The sequence below is a fragment of the Oryx dammah genome, unplaced genomic scaffold (genome assembly GCF_014754425.2).
Source record: "Oryx dammah isolate SB20612 unplaced genomic scaffold, SCBI_Odam_1.1 HiC_scaffold_5, whole genome shotgun sequence".
Classification (NCBI taxonomy): Eukaryota; Metazoa; Chordata; class Mammalia; order Artiodactyla; family Bovidae; genus Oryx; species Oryx dammah.
In genome coordinates this window covers 2,624,549-2,642,812 of record NW_024070189.1, presented here as the reverse complement: position 1 = coordinate 2,642,812, position 18,264 = coordinate 2,624,549, and the positions used below count along the sequence as shown (strand labels likewise).

The 18,264-nt window shown below is 38.0% G+C and overlaps 1 protein-coding gene across 5 annotated transcripts in view; it reads left to right on the top strand.

Moving 5' to 3' along the window:
- Positions 1-18,264, top strand: part of FER (FER tyrosine kinase) — a 475,518-nt gene that overhangs the window by 235,181 nt on the left and 222,073 nt on the right. For all 5 annotated transcript variants that reach the window (XM_040239698.1, XM_040239699.1, XM_040239695.1 and 2 more), the window contains one exon: positions 14,037-14,159. In XM_040239698.1, coding sequence (XP_040095632.1) covers positions 14,037-14,159 — 123 coding nt within the window. The remainder of the gene's footprint in view (positions 1-14,036; positions 14,160-18,264) is intronic.

Sequence of the window (18,264 nt, the reverse complement as noted above, 5' to 3'; positions counted from 1 at the left end):
CTTAAATTCAGTACTCCAAAATGCACTGAAATGTTCATCTTTTAAAGGAAATATACATTTAAAAATATTAAGATAAAAACAGTTACAATTTGCATTAAATTTAAATGCATTACTATTTAATATTTTAAGTCAACTTTGTTTATGATCCTTTAAATTAAAAATGAAATATGTGATTATTACAATTTTTTTCTAGAGAAACTTAATTATGATTTTTATGCTCTTAAAATTGGACCTTGAAATTGCACAAAAATGTTACCACAAGATTTTTAAAAATATTTTATTAAATAATAATGAAATACCTTAATGAATGAGACGGTGATAGCTGAATTGATTTATGATTCATTGAGGATTAAGGGGTTTTTTCCATTTAAGTATAAGCTTTTATTTGTTGATGTTAATGAACAGTAAATAGAAATTTAGGAAGAATTTTAAAAGTGATCAAGTCACATTGCTTGTTATACTGATTTATTTATTGAAGTTTAAGTATTGTAAGCTGTTTCCTTTTTTCTTGCATTCTTTGTTAAGCACTAAACAGATGAAGAGTGATTTCAAAATTCTTTACCTTTATCCACTGAGAAATTTTAAACTTTTTGGCATAGGAAGGAATTAATGCTTCTGTTTGTCATTTTTTAACCTCAGCATTGCAAACAGCATGCATTTTCAAGCTGGCTGCCTATAGCATTTCAGTAAATGTCCAGGCACCATAGCAACACTAAGTACTTACAAGAAGATTGAACCACTATCATTAGGTGAATTTCAGGAGGTTTTAGGAACATATATGTTCCAGTTCATACATAGTTCATATACATATAAATTCATCTAATGATAATGCATTACATTTTATCTGTGTGTTACGTAGATATAATTCTGAGGTGAAATTCACATATCATAAAAATAACCATTTAAAAGTGGCATTTAGTATAGTCACATCTAAGAATCATATTTAAAGGAAATAGATGCTGTTCAGATGAGTTAAGATAAACCTTTTAAAGTATATATTTGTTAATTTTCTATAGTTTTCAGATCTCAACTTAATGATTATAATTGTCTACTCTCATACATCAAACTTACTGTTTCTAATAGTATGTCATTCCTTATTTCCTTGGGAAACTGTTTTATAATTTGCATCTATCTTTAAATTATGGTGTATTGATAGATACCCTTCCTTATTACAATACAACCTGTGACCATGTTGGCAATATTTGTAAAATGGTGTGAGAATTTAGAAGGAAAGAGGGTAGGTAAAGTATGAACTAACAACAACTTATATGAATGTTTCCTTCTATTTTCTAAGCTCTAAAAGTTACTATTTTGAAATGTTTCATACATTAAGACTGAAATATTTCTTTTATTACCTATTATAGTTTAAAATGTAACCACAGGAATTTAAATTAGTTTTTTTTAGAAACAAAATGGAAAGGGTCCACTTGGAAATTATGACTTGTCTTTATATTTCCATTTTGTTTTAAGTAACTAAAGTGAACAGCATTATATATTCTAAAAATGAGACATTGTTACAAGTTCACATTTAAAGATTTTATTTGGCTTCCTCTGACATTGAAATTTTGCAGAGATCTCTATTAAAGAAGAGAGTGCCTGTGTTTCTGTAAATGCCTCCAGTTTTCCACTGCCTAATTTTATTTAATTTGCCCTCCTTATATAATGTTGAATTCTTCAGTCATAAGAGTTTTGAGGTGGAATAGAGTACTGGGAGAAATTTTAATTCTTTTTCTTTTAATGTAGGGGATTCTTACTTGGTCTAAAATTATTCCATTTCCTTTGTCATATACCTGTTGTCTGGAAGGGTTTTATAAATGGGGGAAGTCATTACCAGATATTTATTATATTGCCTATTGGAATTTTATTCCGATCAATGACTTTATAATCCATTACTAGATTATAAAAGCTGTACATAAGGGGACAGATGTCCTCAGAGAGGAAGATATAAAGACATATAGGATTTTAGAAAATGGAAAAAATGTCAAGTAGTAGACCAATGGAAACTTGGGTTTCAAGCCCAGATATGTACTTGATAAGCTCTGTGGTTTGGGATGTAATGGAGGTAATAGCTGATACAGTGCTTGTGAGAGTCAGAGAGTGAATGAATATATTCTTATTAAGTGCTGTGGAGACCATTAGGCATTTTTACCATTGTTTGAACACTATTTGAGAAAGCATACAAACGTACTTTGTATGGAATATCAGTGTAATTGGAGAATTTAAAAATTCTTTCTGGTTCCTGTTGAGATTTATTTGTGAAATTTAAATAATAGTGGAAATGTTATTTTAGAAATCATATATTTAAGTTTGAGGCATTCATTGATCACAAATAATGTTACTTTTAGTAACGTTGTCTATGCCAACTAGAATCTATTTTGGCAGTTAGTTTGAAGCTTTATTTTTGTACGCCTATCAGTTATTTTACAACATGGTGTGAAGCTGCGTGCTGTGAACATTATGGCTGACCTACATGGATGCAGATACTTTGATTTTTTACCTTTCTTACTATGCTAGCAGAGAATGTCTGTTGTTTTAGCTAGTTCAAGCAGGGACAACTGTACTTTTTTTTTAATTTAAATTTATTTATTTGAATTGGAGGCTAATTACTTTACAATATTGTATTGGTTCTGCCACACATCAACATGAATCCGCCATGGGTGTAGACATGTTCCCCATCCTGAACCCCCTCCCACCTTCCCCGTACCATCCCTCTGGGTCATCCCAGTGCACCAGCCCTGAGCATCCTATATCCTGCATTGAACCTGGACTGGTGATTCATTTCACATATGATATTACACATGTTTCAATGCCATTCTCCTGAAACATCCCACCCTCTCCCTCTCCCACTGTACTTTTTATTGGATGTTAATATATTAAGCATATCTAAGTATCTGAATCTCAGTGTAATTCTAGTGTTACTTAGTGACCTATTCCATGGTTTTTAACCTGTTTATGGTGCATATTGTAAAGTCACAGTTAGAGTTTGTACCTAAAACTATTTATCTTGTGTCATAAATATTGGTAGATTTTCATAGATTCAAATAGCATTGTTAAATTTCATATGTTAATGTATAATCAAATCCTTGCTTTTGTATAAGATAAACAAAAATATGTGATAAAGTATTTCAGAGGAAACTTTTATGCTGTTATTAATAGGAAAGTACCAATTCATATTTCTCTGATTTATTTATCTGACACATTTGCTGAAAACACATTTTGGTAAAGTATCATTTTATTCATGTTGGCAAGGTAGGAAGGTGAAATTAAAAATGTATGGCCTACTGCTTGGTGAGCTTAATACCTGGTAGGTGAGACATTAGTAGAATTTATGAACAGAGAAACATTAAAGATGCAGAATTAGAGATGACTGAACCAAACACTTGGATTAACATCTGATAATGAATTGAAAAATAGCAACATAGTAAATATTTTAAAATGAAACTTGGGGGAAAGTCCTCTGTGTAATTGCATATCATCATTTTTTATTTCTTCATTCATTTCAATTAAGAGGTACTAAGGGCTTCCCTGGTGGCTCAGAGGTTAAAGCGTCTGCCTGCAATGCGGGAGACCTGGGTTCGATCCCTGGGTCGGGAAGTTCCCCTGGAGAAGGAAATGGCAACCCACTCCAGTAATCTTGCCTGGAGAATCCCAAGGACGGAGGAGCTTGGTGGGCCCCAGTTCACAGGGTCGCAAAGAGTCGGACACGACTGAGCTTTATGTAGCTGAGCAAGTATTCTGTAGGACCCTGGGATGTGGGCCAATCAAACAAAAATAACGCAAAAGTGGAGGCCATGAGCAGTAACAATGTGAAATTAGGTATCTCAGCGTGTTATATCATCAGTTCAGTCAACAGGTGCTTATTGGATTTCTGTCATGTGCTAAGTTCCGCTTTGAACTGATGGATTAGTCTCTGAATGTACCAGACAGGTTTGCTTTGTTTTGTTGCCACAGTCTCTAGGCTCTTTGAACGACCTTTTAAATCCATACGATGGGTCTTCAGATAGGCTGAGTGAAGTAAATACAGATCCACAGTTTGTTTGGATGACCGTCAATTCCAAGTTGGTAGCCTTGTCCTTGCATGCTTAAGATTCTTTTACTGTTTCACTACCCAGCCATTCAAGGATTCAAGAGACGGCAGTATATACCTTGAAGTCAAAATGAAACCATCATGAGAGACCATTTTCTGTGCTCCAGGCACACAGAGAGGGACTTAACAATAAAGCAAATCCATTCCAAACCCTGATTAATTAATTTCCAGGAAGTACTGATTGAGTGAGTGCTTTTAAGGCCCAGACATGTTAAAATGGAGCTTACATGCTGGGGAGAATTCACGGTTATTTGTAAATCGCATACAATATATGAATTTATAAACCATAGTAAATGCTACAAAGATACACAGTGCTCTGAAAGCTTTTAATTGGAAAACTTAAGGAAGTTAACATTTGAGACAACATCTGAAGAATGAGTAACAGTTAACTAGGAAATGCCATGTGAGGATCATTTTAATATTATTCCTCAGGTTCCCCAACAGCCTTTCCTGTTTACTGGTTTAACTGGTAATATGTTACAACTAGTCAATGTGCTGTTTTTATTTGAGAAAGCTGAAATTTATGTTTTACATTTTTAGATTTGGGTATTACCCCAGAAAGGAGTGTTTTAGCATTTTGCTTTTATTCAGCTTATTAATCTTGGCCTCTTTCAGAAATGATTTTCCTTCTTTCCTTTTTATTTTTTTCTGAAGCATGCTTATCCTCAATTTTTTTTTTTCAGATCTCCTCAGGCATAATATTTCAAATTAACATTCATTGAATCGCCTTCTCATTTTCATGTGCTTATGCTCTTCTGTCTGATTTTCTTGCATAATAATAGTCTTCTGGAAATATGTGTAGCAGCAAGATCTGATTCTGCTTTTTCTGTGTTTCCATCAGTATGCATGATTGATTCTTAAGTTGCACAGTGATGGATCAGGAATGAATTCTGGATATTGTGAATGTTTTAAAAACAAAAGTAATGCATACTCTTAGTGAAAATTCAGAAATATGTATCACGGAATGTGTGCTTCACAGTAACACCCCCTTATAGACTCAGGGAATATTCTTTGAGATTTAAAACATATCTAATTGTATGTATCTATGTAATTCTTATTTTATAAAATTATTTTTATGTATACTTATTTTTTAATGATATATTACTTGATTTTTTAAAATGTAATACAAATGACAATCAACACAATTTTGTCAGAATTTGTGGAAATTTATTCTCTACTACCGTTTTTATTGCTTCTTTTGAAATTCACATAGAAATAATTAGTAGCTCCAAAGAAATCTCTTATTTAAAAATGAATATGAATTCTTTCAGTCACATTATCATTAAAGCCACATTAATAGTCACATTATTATTAAAGAAGAGAAACTTTAAAAAGTGTCTATCTATATGTGAACCCAACCTCTTAGCTGAATTATAATACATTTGCACAGATTTGTACAAGGTCAAATGTAATATTTGGAATTTTGAGTGCATCAAGAAACAAGCCTTCAACATTTTTCGAATGTACTTTCCAGTTTTTAAATAGAAGTATAAATCGCCTTCCAATACTGGATTTGCTCCAGGCGCACACCATAGTGATGTGGCATTTCTACGCAGCACAGGATGGTCACCATGATGGCAGCTGTGATCCGTCACTGGAGGCATTACACGCTGCTGACTCTGTTCCCCATGCTATACACTGTGTCCCAGGACTTCTTCGTTGTACAGCTAGAAATTTGTACCTCTTAATCTCCCCTACCTGTTTCTTTCATCCCTCTGCCTTCTTCCCCTCTAGCAAAGACCACTTTGTTTTCTGTATCTATGCTGCTGCTGCTGCTAAGTCACTTCAGTCGTGTCCGACTCTATGCGACCCCAGAGATGGCAGCCCACCAGGCTCCCCTGTCCCTGGGATTCTCCAGGCAAGAACACTGGAGTGGGTTGCCGTTTCCTTCTCCAGTGCATGAAAGTGAAAAGTGAAAGGGAAGTCACTCAGTCGTGTCCGACTCTTAGCGACCCCATGGACTGTAGCCCAACAGGCTCCTCCGTCCATGGGACTTTCCAGGCAAGAGTACTGGAGTGGGGTGCCGTTGCCTTCTCCCTGTATCTATGAGTCTATTTCTATTTTGTTATTTTTGTTTTTTGGATTCCGTACATAATATTTGTCTTTCTCTGACTTATTTCACTTAGCATGAAATCTTCTAGGTCCATCCATGTCACAGATGGTAAGATTTCTTTCTTCTTTATGTCCAATTAACATTCCAATGTGTGTGTGTGTGTATCTTCTTTCTTATCCATTCATCTATTGATGGATACTTAGGTTGATTTGATATCTTGGCTATTGTAAATGATGCTGTAATAAACATAGGGATGCCTATATCTTTTCTAAGTAGTGTTTTTATTTTCTTTGGAAAAATACCACATTGTGGGATTGCTGGATCATATTATACTTCTTCCCAGGTGGCACTGGTGGTAAGGAACGCGCCTCCCGATGCAGGAGACAGACAAGGGCTCTATCCCTGGGTCGGGAGGTCCCCTGCAGGAGGCCTGGCAGCCCACTCCAGGACCCTTGCCTGGAGAATCCTGTGGACAGAGGAGCCGGGCAGCCACAGTCCTTGGGGTCGCACAGAGCGGACAGTCCTGAGCGCCCACATGTTTCAGTCCCAGTTTCAGTCTTTTGAGCAAGTGTGACACTGTTTTCTGTAGTGACTGCACCAGTGTACATTCCCACCGACGGCGCACGAGGGTTCTGTGAATGGACTGTTCTTCACCGTAGTTGCTTAGATGAACTTTGTGAGCAACCAGCCTTGGCGTTATTTTTAGACTTTTATCTTCATCTTTAAGAAAGGCAGTTGCTTGGTTCTGCACTGTGTCAGGACTCAGGACGTCTCTGATGTCAGAAGGATTGCTTTGAACAAGTAATCGCCAGGAGTCAGTTTCTCCTTTCAGCCCATAGAGGAGGTACTGCTGCTTGAGCTACTCTCTTTGTTACTCCATGACGACTGCTGTGTCACTCCATGGCGACTGCTGTGTCAGTGGCAGAAAGCCACCCGTAGATTAAAAACTAGATATGTTCTTCAGAATGGGAAACTGAAAATTTGCATTATTTTATTCAGAATTTCTCTAGTTACAAGAGATATATTAGAAATTTATAAAAGATCTTATGACACTAGTGGCTAGTTGGACATTTCATTTTCTCTCTATCAGCATCATCTCATTATTACATTTTATTAAACACTCTCCTATTTGACTCGTCCAGTTCACCTTGATTCATGGACCTTACATTCCAGGTTTCTATGAGATATTGTTCTTTACAGCATCAGACTTTATTTTCACCACCAGATACTTCTACAACTGAGCATCGTTTCTGCTTTGGCCCAGTCACTTGGTTCTTTCTGGAGCTATTAGTAATTGCCCTCTGCTCTTCCCCAGCATACTGGACACCTTCCGACTTGGGGGCTCATCTTCTGGTGTCACATCTGTACTGAACATTGACGTCTTAGGAATCAGTGAACTAAAATGGATGGGAATGAGCCAGTTTAATTCAGATGGCCACTGTGAGCAAGAGTTCCTTAGAAGAAATGGAATAGTCTTCATAGTAAATAGGAGTCCAAAATGCACTGTCTAGGTGCAGTCTCAGAAACCACAGAATGATCTCAGTTCGCTTCCAAGGCAAACCATCCAACATCACAGTAGTCAAAGGCCCCGACCACTGACCCTGAAGAGGCTGAAGTTGACCGATTTTAAGAAGACCTACAGACCTTCTAGAACTAGCCAAAAAAAACAGATGTCTTTTTCATCATAGGGGACTGGAATGCAAAAGTAGGAAGTCAAGAGACACCTGGAGTAATAGGCAAGTTTGCCCTTGGAGTACAAAATGAAGCAGGGCAAAAGTTAACAGAGCTTTGCCAGGAGAACGCACAGGTCATAGCAAAGACCCTCCTCCAAAAACACTAGCGACAACTTTACACATGGACATCACCAGATGGTCAATACGGAAGTCGGGATGATTATATTCTTTGCAGCCGAAGATGGGAGAAGCTCCATACAGCAGGAGAAACAAGACCTGGAGCTGAGTGTGGCTGTGATCATGATCTACTTATTGTACAATCAGACTTAAATTGAAGAAAGTAGGGAAACCATAGGCCATTCAGGTATTACCTAAATCCAATCCCTTACGGTTATACAGTGGAAGGGACAAATAGATTCAAGGGGTTAGATCTGATTGACAGAGTGCCGGAAGAACTATGAATGGAAGTTCATAACATTGTACAGGAGGCGGTGATCAAAACCATCCCCAAGGAAAAAAAAATGCAAGAGGGCCAAGTGGTTGTCTGAGCAGGCCTTACAAATAGCTGAGAAAAGAGGAGAAGCGAAAGGCAAGGGAGAAAGGGAAAGATATACCCATTTGAATGCAGAGTTCCAGAGATAGCAAGGAGAAATAAGAAGACCTTTTAAATGAACAGTGTAAAGAAGTAAAGGAAAACAACAGAATGGAAAAGATTGGAGATCTTTTCAAGAAAACTGGAGATATCAAGGGAACATTTCATGCGAGGATGGACATGATAAAGAACAAAAATGGTAAGGATCTAACAGAAGCAGAAGAGATTAAGAAGATGTGGCAAAAATACACAGAACTATGGAAGAAAGGTCTTTAATGACCCAGATAACCAAATGGTGTGGTCACTCACCTAGAGCCAGACATCCTGGAGTGTGAATTCAAGTGGCCTTAGGAAGCATTACTATGAACAAATCTAGTGGAGATGATGGAATTCAGGTTGAGCAATTTAAAATCCTAAAAGATGATGGTGTTAAAGTACTGCAACTAATATGTTACCAAATTTGGAAAGCTTAGCAATGCCCACAGCCCTGGAAGTGGTCAATTTTCATTCCTATCCCAAAGAAGGGCGGTGCCAAAGAATGTTCTGACTACCATGTAATTGTCTCATTTCACGTTGTAGTGAGGTTATGCACCAGACCCTTCCACATAGGCTTCACTAGTGCATGAACCGAGAGCCTCCAGATGTAGAAGCTGCATTTACAAAAGGCAGAGGAACCAGAGACCAAATTGCCAACATTCGTTGGATCATACAGAAAACAAGGGAATTCCAGAAAAACATCTACTTTCGCTTCATTCTCTACAAGAAAGCCTTTGACTGTGTGGATCACAACAAACTGTGGAAAATTCTTAAAGAGATGGGAATACTAGACCCTGTTACCTGCCTCCTGCGAAACCTGTTTGCAGGTCAAGAAGCAACAGTTAGAACCGGACATGAACAGCAGACTGATTCCAAACTGGGAACAGAGTGTGTCAAGGAACAGAGTACATCGTCACCCTGCTTATTTAACTTCTGTGCAGAGCACATGATGAGAAATGCCAGGCTCGATGAATCAGCAATTGGAATCAAGATTGCTGGGAAAATATCAACAATTTCAGATACGTAGTTGATACCACTCTAATGGCAGATAGTGAAGAGGAACTAAAGAGCCTCTTGATGAGGGTTAAAGAGGAGAGTGAAAAGCTGACTTAAACCTTAACATTCACAAAATTTATATCTTGACATCTTGTTTGACCACTTGCAATTTGCCTTGATTCATGGACCTAATATTCCACGTTCTTATGCAATATTGCTCTTTACCAGATTGGACTTTGCTTCTATCACCAGTCACATCCACAACTGGGTGTTGTTTTTGCTTTGGCTGCATCTCTTCATTGTTTCTGGAGTTACTTCTCTTGATCTCCAGTAGCATACTGGGCACCTATCAGCCTAAGGAGTTCATCTTTCAGTGTCCTATCTTTTTGCCATACTGTTCATGGGGCTCTCAAGGCAAAAATGCTGAAGTGGTTTGCCATTCCCTTCTCCAGTGGACCACATTTTGTCAGAACTTTCCACCATGACCTGGAATGTTAGATCCATGAATCAAGGCAAATTAGAAGTGGTCAAACAGGAGATGGCAACACTGAACATCAACATTTTAGGAATCAGCAAACTAAGATGGACTGGAATGAGTGAATTTAACTCAGATGACCATTATATCTACTACTGTGGGCAAAAATCCCTTAGAAGAAATGGAGTAGCCATCATAGTCAACAAAAGAGTCCAAAATGCAGTACTTGGATGCAGTCACAAAAGTGACAGAATGACCTCTGTTCATTTCCAAGGCAAACCATTCAGTCTCACAGTTATTCAAGTCTATGCCCTGACCAGTAATGCTGAAGAAGCTGAATGATTCTATGAAGACCTGCTAAGTAGTCATGTCCGACTCTGTGCGACCCCAGAGATGGCAGCCCACCAGGCTCCCCTATCCCTGGGATTCTGCAGGCAAGAACACTGGAGTGGGTTGCCATTTCCTTCTCCAGTGCATGAAAGTGAAAAGTGAAAGTGAAGTCATTCAGTCGTGTCCGACATCTAGTGATCCCATGGACTGCAGCCCACCAGGCTCCTCCACCCGTGGGATTTTCCAGGCAAGAGTACTAGAGTGTTCTCCATCTATGAAGACCTACAAGACCTTATAGAACTAACACCCAAAAAAAGATGTCCTTTTCATTAGTGGGGACTGGAATGCAAAAGTAGAAAGTCAAGAAACACTTGCAGGAATAGGCAAATTTGGCCTTGGAGTACAGAATGAAGCATGGCAAAGGCTAATAGAAGTCTGCCAAGAGAATGCACTGGTCATAGCAAACACCCTCTTAACAACACAAGAGAAGACTGTACACATGGACCTCACCAGATGGTCAACACTGGAATCAGACTGATTATATTCTTTGCAGCCAAAGATGGAGAAACTCTATACAGTCAGCAAAAACAAGACTGGGAGCTAACTGTGGCTCAGATCATGAACTCCTTATTGCCAAATTCAGACTGAAATTGAAGAAAGTAGGGAAAACCAGTAGACCATTCAGGTATGACATAAATAAAATCCTTTACTGTTATACAGTGGAAGTGACAAATAGATTCGAGGGATTAGATATGGTAGATAGAGTGCATGATGAACTATGGATGGAGATTCATGACATTGTACAAGAGTCAGTGATCAAGACCATCCTCAAAAAAAAGAAATCAAAAAGGCAAAATGGTTGTCTGAGGAGGCCTTACAAATATCTGTGAAAAGAAGAGAAGTGAAAGGCAAAGGGGGAAAGGAAAGATATACTCATTTGAGTGCAGAGTTTCAAAGAATAGCAAGGAGAGATAAGAAAGCCTTACTCAGTGATCAGTGCAAAGTAATAGAGGAAAAGAATAGAATGGGAAAGACTAGAGATCTCTTCAAGAAAATTAGAGATACCAAGGGAACATTTCATGCAAAGATGGGCTCAATAAAGGATAAAAGTGGTCTGGACCTAACAGAAGCAGAAGATACAAAGAAGAGGTGGCAAGAATACACGGAAGAACTGTACAAAAAAGATCTTCATGACCCAGATGATCACGATGGTGTGATTGATCACTCACCTAGAGCCAGACATCCTGGAATGTGAAGTCAAGTGGGCCTCAGGAAGCGTCACTACGAACAAAGCTAGTGGAGGTGATGGAATTCCAGTGGAGCTATTTCAAATCCTGAAAGATGATGCTGTGAAAGTGCTGCATTCAATATGCCAGCAAATTTGGAAAACTCAGCAGTGGCCACAGAAGTGGAAAAGGTCAGTTTTCATTCCAATTCCAAAGAAAGGCAATGCCAAAGAATGCTCAAACTACCGCACAATTGCACTCATCTTACATGCTAGCAAAGTAATACTCAAAATTCTCCAAGCCAGGCTTCAGCAATATGTGAACTGTGAACTCCCTGATGTTCAAGCTGGTTTTAGAAAAAGCAGAGGAACCAGAGATCAAATTACCAACATCCGTTGGATCATGGAAAAAGCAAGAGAGTTCCAGGAAAACATCTACTTCTGCTTTATTGACTATGCCAAAGCCTTTGACTGTGTGGATCACAATCAACTGGAAAATTCTGAAAGAGATGGGAATACCAGACCACCAGACCTGCTTCTTGAGAGACCTATATGCAGGTCAGGAAGCAACAGTTAGAATTGGACATGGAACAACAGACTGGTTCCAAATAGAAAAAGGAGTACGTCAAGGCTGTATATTGTCACCTTGCTTATTTAACTTATATGCATAGTGCATCATGAGAAATGCTGGACTGGAAGAAGCACAAGGTGGAATCAAGATTGCCCAGAGAAATATCAATAACTCAGATATGTAGATGACACCACCCTTATGGCAGAAAGCGAAGAAGAACTAAAGAGCCTCTTGATGAAAGTGAAAGAGGAGAGTGAAAAAGTTGGCTTAAAGCTCAACATCCAGAAAACTAAGATCATGGCATCTGGTCCCATCACTTCATGGCAGATAGATGGGGGAACAGTGACAGACTTTATTTGGGGGGCTCTAAAATCACTGCAGATGGTGACTGCAGCCATGAAATTAAAAGATACTTGCTCCTTTGTAGAAAAGTTATGACCAAATTGGACAGCATATTAAAAAGCTGAGACATTACTTTGCCAACAAAAGTCTGTCTAGTCAAGGCTATGGTTTTTCTAGTAGTCATGTATGGATGTGAGAGTTGGAGTATAAAGAAAGCTGAGTGCCGAAGAATTGATGCTTTTGAACTGTGGTGTTGGAGAAGACTCTTGAGAGTCCCTTGGACTGTAAGGAGATCCAACCAATCCATCCTAAAGGAGATCAGTCCTGAATATTCTTTGGAAGGACTGATGTTGGAGCTGAAACTCCAATACTTCAGCCACCTGATGCGAAGAACTGACTCGTTGGAAAAGACCCTGATGCTGGGAAAGATTGAAAGTGGGAGTAGAAGGAGATGATAGAGGATGAGATGGTTGGATAGCATCACCAACTCAACAGACACGAGTTTGGGTAAAGTCCAGGAGTTGGCAATGGACAGGGAGGCCTGGCATGCTGCGGTTCATGGGGTCACAGAGAGTTGGACATGACTCAGTGACTGAACTAACTGAATTTTATATTGCACAAATCGAGTTTTTATCCTTTATCCAGGAAAACACCTTCCAATATTGTAAATAATACCCAAATTTGGTGAGTTTAGAAATTTCTTGTTTCTTACCATAGGATTTTCTTAAAATGGAACATGTTTGTATCTGTATTCATACACATGTACATATGAGCTCTTTGTGAATAATCAGATTGGAGCCTTTGTTACATGACACTGTATTGTAATGCTCCTTTCGTTGAAAAATAGCTGCAATGAGATGTTTTTTCTTTGCTAAATTTATTGCCATTGGTTCATTCATAAGATTACCAACAGATGTGCCTTTTTGAAGTCAGCGGAAAGCGGTCTTGACAGAGTTTGGGAACATGTCACTAACTTCATGTGCTGGAATCACAGGTGTGAACATGTGACTGTGCTGATGCGTACAGACTTGTCTCTGCTGCATTTTCTCTATCACGTGTATGTGAAGGACAGTATCGTTTTGCTTTGTTTTGTTTTTTGACTATGTGGTTTGATGAAAGAATAATACATGAATAACCCAAGTACAGAAAAATCAATTCATACTGTATTGATAAAAGGGAAATAAATGGTCATCAGAGGTATTCTTAAAATATTATTATATTGAATATACTTCTGCAGACTTCTGACATTATTTTTGATCTTGAAAGCTTTTTCAAATGAAACACATATGCAAACATATGTACACATATTTCTGTTCCTTCAATGTATCCTGTAGTTTATTTCCTTTGGTTATTTTAGCAATGTGCATTCCAGGTCTGTATATTTTTCTTTTCTTCTGTTTTTTTTTTCTTTCTTTTTAACAATCTGAATTACATTTAGTCATTTATGAAAATTAGTTTCTTGATGCAAAGATTATTTTTTAGCATGTTGCAATATCACTTATCTTTATTTTTACCGTCTTAACCATTTTAAAGTGTATTGTAATTCAGCAGTGTTAAATATCTTCACACGCTTGTACAACAATAGATTTTCTTAAATGGAACTTTATTGATGAATGAAGTGTTGCTTAAGCAATGTCTTTATTGTTCTTTCTCCAGAATATGTATCGTTTTGAAGGCACTGGGTTTTCAAATATTCCTCAACTTATAGACCATCACTATACAACAAAACAGGTCATCACTAAGAAGTCAGGTGTAATTCTGCTGAATCCTATTCCTAAGGTAGGTGCTTACGTTCAGTTTTTTAAGAAAAAAGAAAAGACTGCTTCGTGAGTTATGTCCCACACTAAATAAAGTTCTTAGGTTATTTATAATTTTGGAAACAAATATAGTTAAAGCGTGAAATTTCCTTGGTTGTACTTAGATGGCAGATGGGTTGTCTTTTTATTCAGTGTTTGCTAGGTTACAAATGGCCTGTCTTTTTTCTTTTTCCTTTTAAGTGTTTCTTGAAAGACTTGAGGCTTTCCTTCACACTATAAGGTTCAGAGTTTAAAAGATTTAGTTTATAAAAGATTCTGAGATGTAGGTGTCCAAGAAAATGTCCAGCAATTAAGAGTTAATTAGAATTTTACTTTTTGGTGTTAAGTGTATGATAATATTGTAAGATACTGGAATTTTTTAAAACTGCACTATTCTTCTCAAGGTCAGTAAATCATAGCTTCACTGTAGAGTCAGCTAGCTGGGTGAGAGATTGTTCTAGGTCATTGTTACCTCTAAGATCTATCACAGAACAGATTGCATTTATGTGCTTTAAGCAATCTGTGAGGTAGTAAGGGGGTTGAGGACGGCTTGTGTTTTTAAGGTGAAACCTGTGGCACCTGGACTAGGAAACAGTGGAGCCGGCCTAGCTTCTGGGCACTTTTAATGGTCCAGGAGTTGAGTTGGGGTCAACAGGAGCCCCTTTCCTAAGGGAGCCATCTCACATGAGGGACAGTGTAGAAACAGGGAAGTCGTAAAACCTGGGAGGTTAAGATTTGCTGATTTGAGGTTTACATATCCAGGGATGACTTGTAATATGAAGCAAATGTTATTCCCAAGAATGCTAGTATATAATCTAAATTCACCTGAAATTTTAAAAATTTAAAAAGCAGTTGTTGTATTTCCCTTTGTTAGCCTGGAGCATGGTGTCTGTGTTTGTACTTGTATTATGTATTTATTACTCTTTATTTTTACATTCCACCCACAGAAGATTTCAACAGTCAGTTACTAAACATTAATTCGGTGGCTAAAGAATTGTCCTTTTTGCATAATTTTCTAGAATTATGAGTTTGGCTCATTCTTTGTTAGTGTTTTTCCATTCACTTTTGTTTTACATTTTAATTGCAGAAAACCCTATAAAAATTCTCCTTTAGTCTGGAACAGGTTGTTGTATTTTTTCTCTAGTTAAAAAAAGGTCTATTAATGTTTCATCTTTCATCAATGAATAACTGCTGTCTGTTCTCATGACTTTATTTACTATTAATACATCAGTGACTTGCAAATTTATGTTTCCAGCTCATATATATATCTTTCCCAAATCTAAAAATTTTCTACTTTTCGCCTAAAACTGAATTTATCACAATTAACTACAAAATTTGTTCTTCCTTTATAGTAAATGTTATCACCAAAAACCCAGCTGCTCAAACCATAAATCTAGGGGTTCTTTGACAGCTCTTCACCACTGCCCTGCTCCAGCACTTTAAGTGCCAGGAGTTTTGTATACTTAATTGTACATGTGAAAGTATGAACTCAATTCTAGTATATCCCAATATGAAGTAAAGTTCAATGTGGTGAAGGTACCACAGTTTCACCATGTTAGGTTAATGAGAGATAGGATAGTGATACTGTCAAATGATTTTGACTCATTTCATAAGCCAGCCTAGTGTCTGCATTGTCCACTTGCTTAGCCAAGTCTAAGTTGAGAGATCAGAGCCCTAAAAGAGGCACAAAAAAGTGCTTATGTGGCCTTGGGTGTAAATATATAAGTAAAGCTATATCCCTCATAGTATGAAATAGTCCATGAAACAATCGTAGAGAAACGGAGTAGATGCTCTGGACTGTTAACATGGCCGGTTATTCTCTTCCTCTTGAACCCCTAACCCTGCCTGTGGAGCCGATTATCCCAGCGTTCTATAGCCTTAGTTATGAAAATAACTACACTGAAAGCTATAAAAGATTAAGGGGCTACATATGATCGTTTTATGAGGTAGAAATTTGAAGTTAATCTAGTTGACTGTTAACTTGATCTAAAGTACTGATATTTGAAATATGCAAGTTATTATCTCAATTAATGGTAAATATTATTATGCACTTGATTTAAAGAATCATATCACTCTTTTAAAAGAAAACACAAAACAGGGTTATGAGAACAGGTAATTTTCAATCATGAGTGGGAAACAATTTCCTTATGCAGGTCTTATCTGTTACGTATCTTCTCTTGGAAAGTTATTTGTCGTCTTATAAATGAAATCTCTTTCCTGATTTAATTTGTGTAAGAAGTTAATGTCTTTGACCATATACTCTGCTATAAAACATGTAATTTCTGTCTTGCCAGACTTCATTTTTAGCCTACATAAAGCATGCTATTTTGGTCTCAGTATAATTTCTGTTTATAGTACCCCACGCCTCTCTCCATTTGTTTCCCTCTTACTCATGAGAATGTACGTGCACATCATATGCCTGAGTAGAGGACGCGGCAACCAGGGTAGTTTCTCTCTTATTCCCAGAGGCACGCGAAACTAGACAGCCTGAGTTAGAGAAATTGACTTTCTCATGATGATGAAGCGAACCGATGTTCCACCCAGCCATCCCTCCCTCTGCCCTGGCTGACGTTTCCTCCTCTGCCTCCCAAAGCCTGTGGGGAGGTATGGGAGTGAGAGAGGTGTCCCACACAGGTTACTGATCTTGAACATCATCGTCATACTGGCAGCACGGTGGGACGCACAGGGCCTGTTCGCTTCTCAGCTCAGACTGTTCAAATGTCGCTTCATCAGGGAGGTCTTTGCTGACTGCTGCCTGTGAAATTACACCTTACCCCCTTATGTCTCTCTCTTGTCCTCAGTTTCTCTTTGTTACAGTTCTGTTTACCTGACATCATACTATAGGATGTATTTTTGGTTGTCTATCTCCCGCAAGAGAAATGTAAGTTCTATAAGGGCCAGGATTGCATTTAAATGCAACCAGTACCTAAAACAGTGCTAGCTGCTGTGTGCTCAGTTGCTCCAGTCGTGTCCAATTCTTTACAGCCCCGTGGACTGTAGGCCACCAGGCTCCTCTGTCCATGGGATTCTCCAGGCAAGAATACTGGAGTGGGTTGCCATTTCCTCCTCCAGCTAGCTAGTAGGTGTTCAGTAAATATCTGTTGAAGAATTGAATTCACTGGGCAGTTGCTAGAAGCTTCTTACATGCCTTAACTGTATATATTCCCATGAAGTAAATATTGTTATTAACCCCACACAATTGTGAACCTGGAACTGAAGTTTACAATGGTAAATTACTTTCACAAAACAACACAGCTGTTGGCAGAGATGAGGTATTCAACCCATGTTCTTAACTGCTATCTGTCTAGACTGTAGAGTCTAAATTTTAGAGGCTGTAGGGAAATAAAATGTTTATTTTACAGGACATGTGTGAGTTTAATGGAAAGGCAATATCTTTGGTTGCGCAAAATAGTAAATTGGAAAAATCTTTACCATAGCAAAAACTATGGGTCTCTATAGAAGGAAGAACATTAGACAGTAATATTTGGTGGCAGAGTTGGAATTTAAGGTATAGTAGAGGATGCTGTAAGATGTAGGTAAGGAAGACATCTAGTTCACCTTTAACATTTGAAAGTCTGGCTTGTGAAGCTTAATATTTCTTTAGATTTAGGTCTTAAAAATTTTTTTTCTTTCTGAATGGAAGTTAAAGTTCATGATTTAAATTCAGGCAAGTTAGGCAGTGAGCCGTTAAGTTGAATCTTTAGGTAAATGACTTGCCTGCCAGCTTAAAACAAGTAATTCTGGCTTTTTAACCGGAATGTTGTATAGTATGCCAGAATATTAGAAGCAGATTTTTGTGGATAGAGTGAACCTGTGACTGAAGTTGCATGTCGTGAGGTGACCGGTTTCTGGTGGCGGCTTCTCTGAGAGTCACACGGCCGCAAAGGGCAGAGAGGAGACCGCTGCTCTCCATTGAGGCGCTCCACTCACACTGTGAGGCTTCAGAGCCCTGAAGACTGTGCACTTTCCCTTATACTCGAGTCACGGAGTCACTGCTCACCAGACACCTTGTTTATCATAAAAGGACATAACTCAAGAAAAGTCAATTTTTCTCTGTAGATTTTGGAAACTATAAAATACCATATACT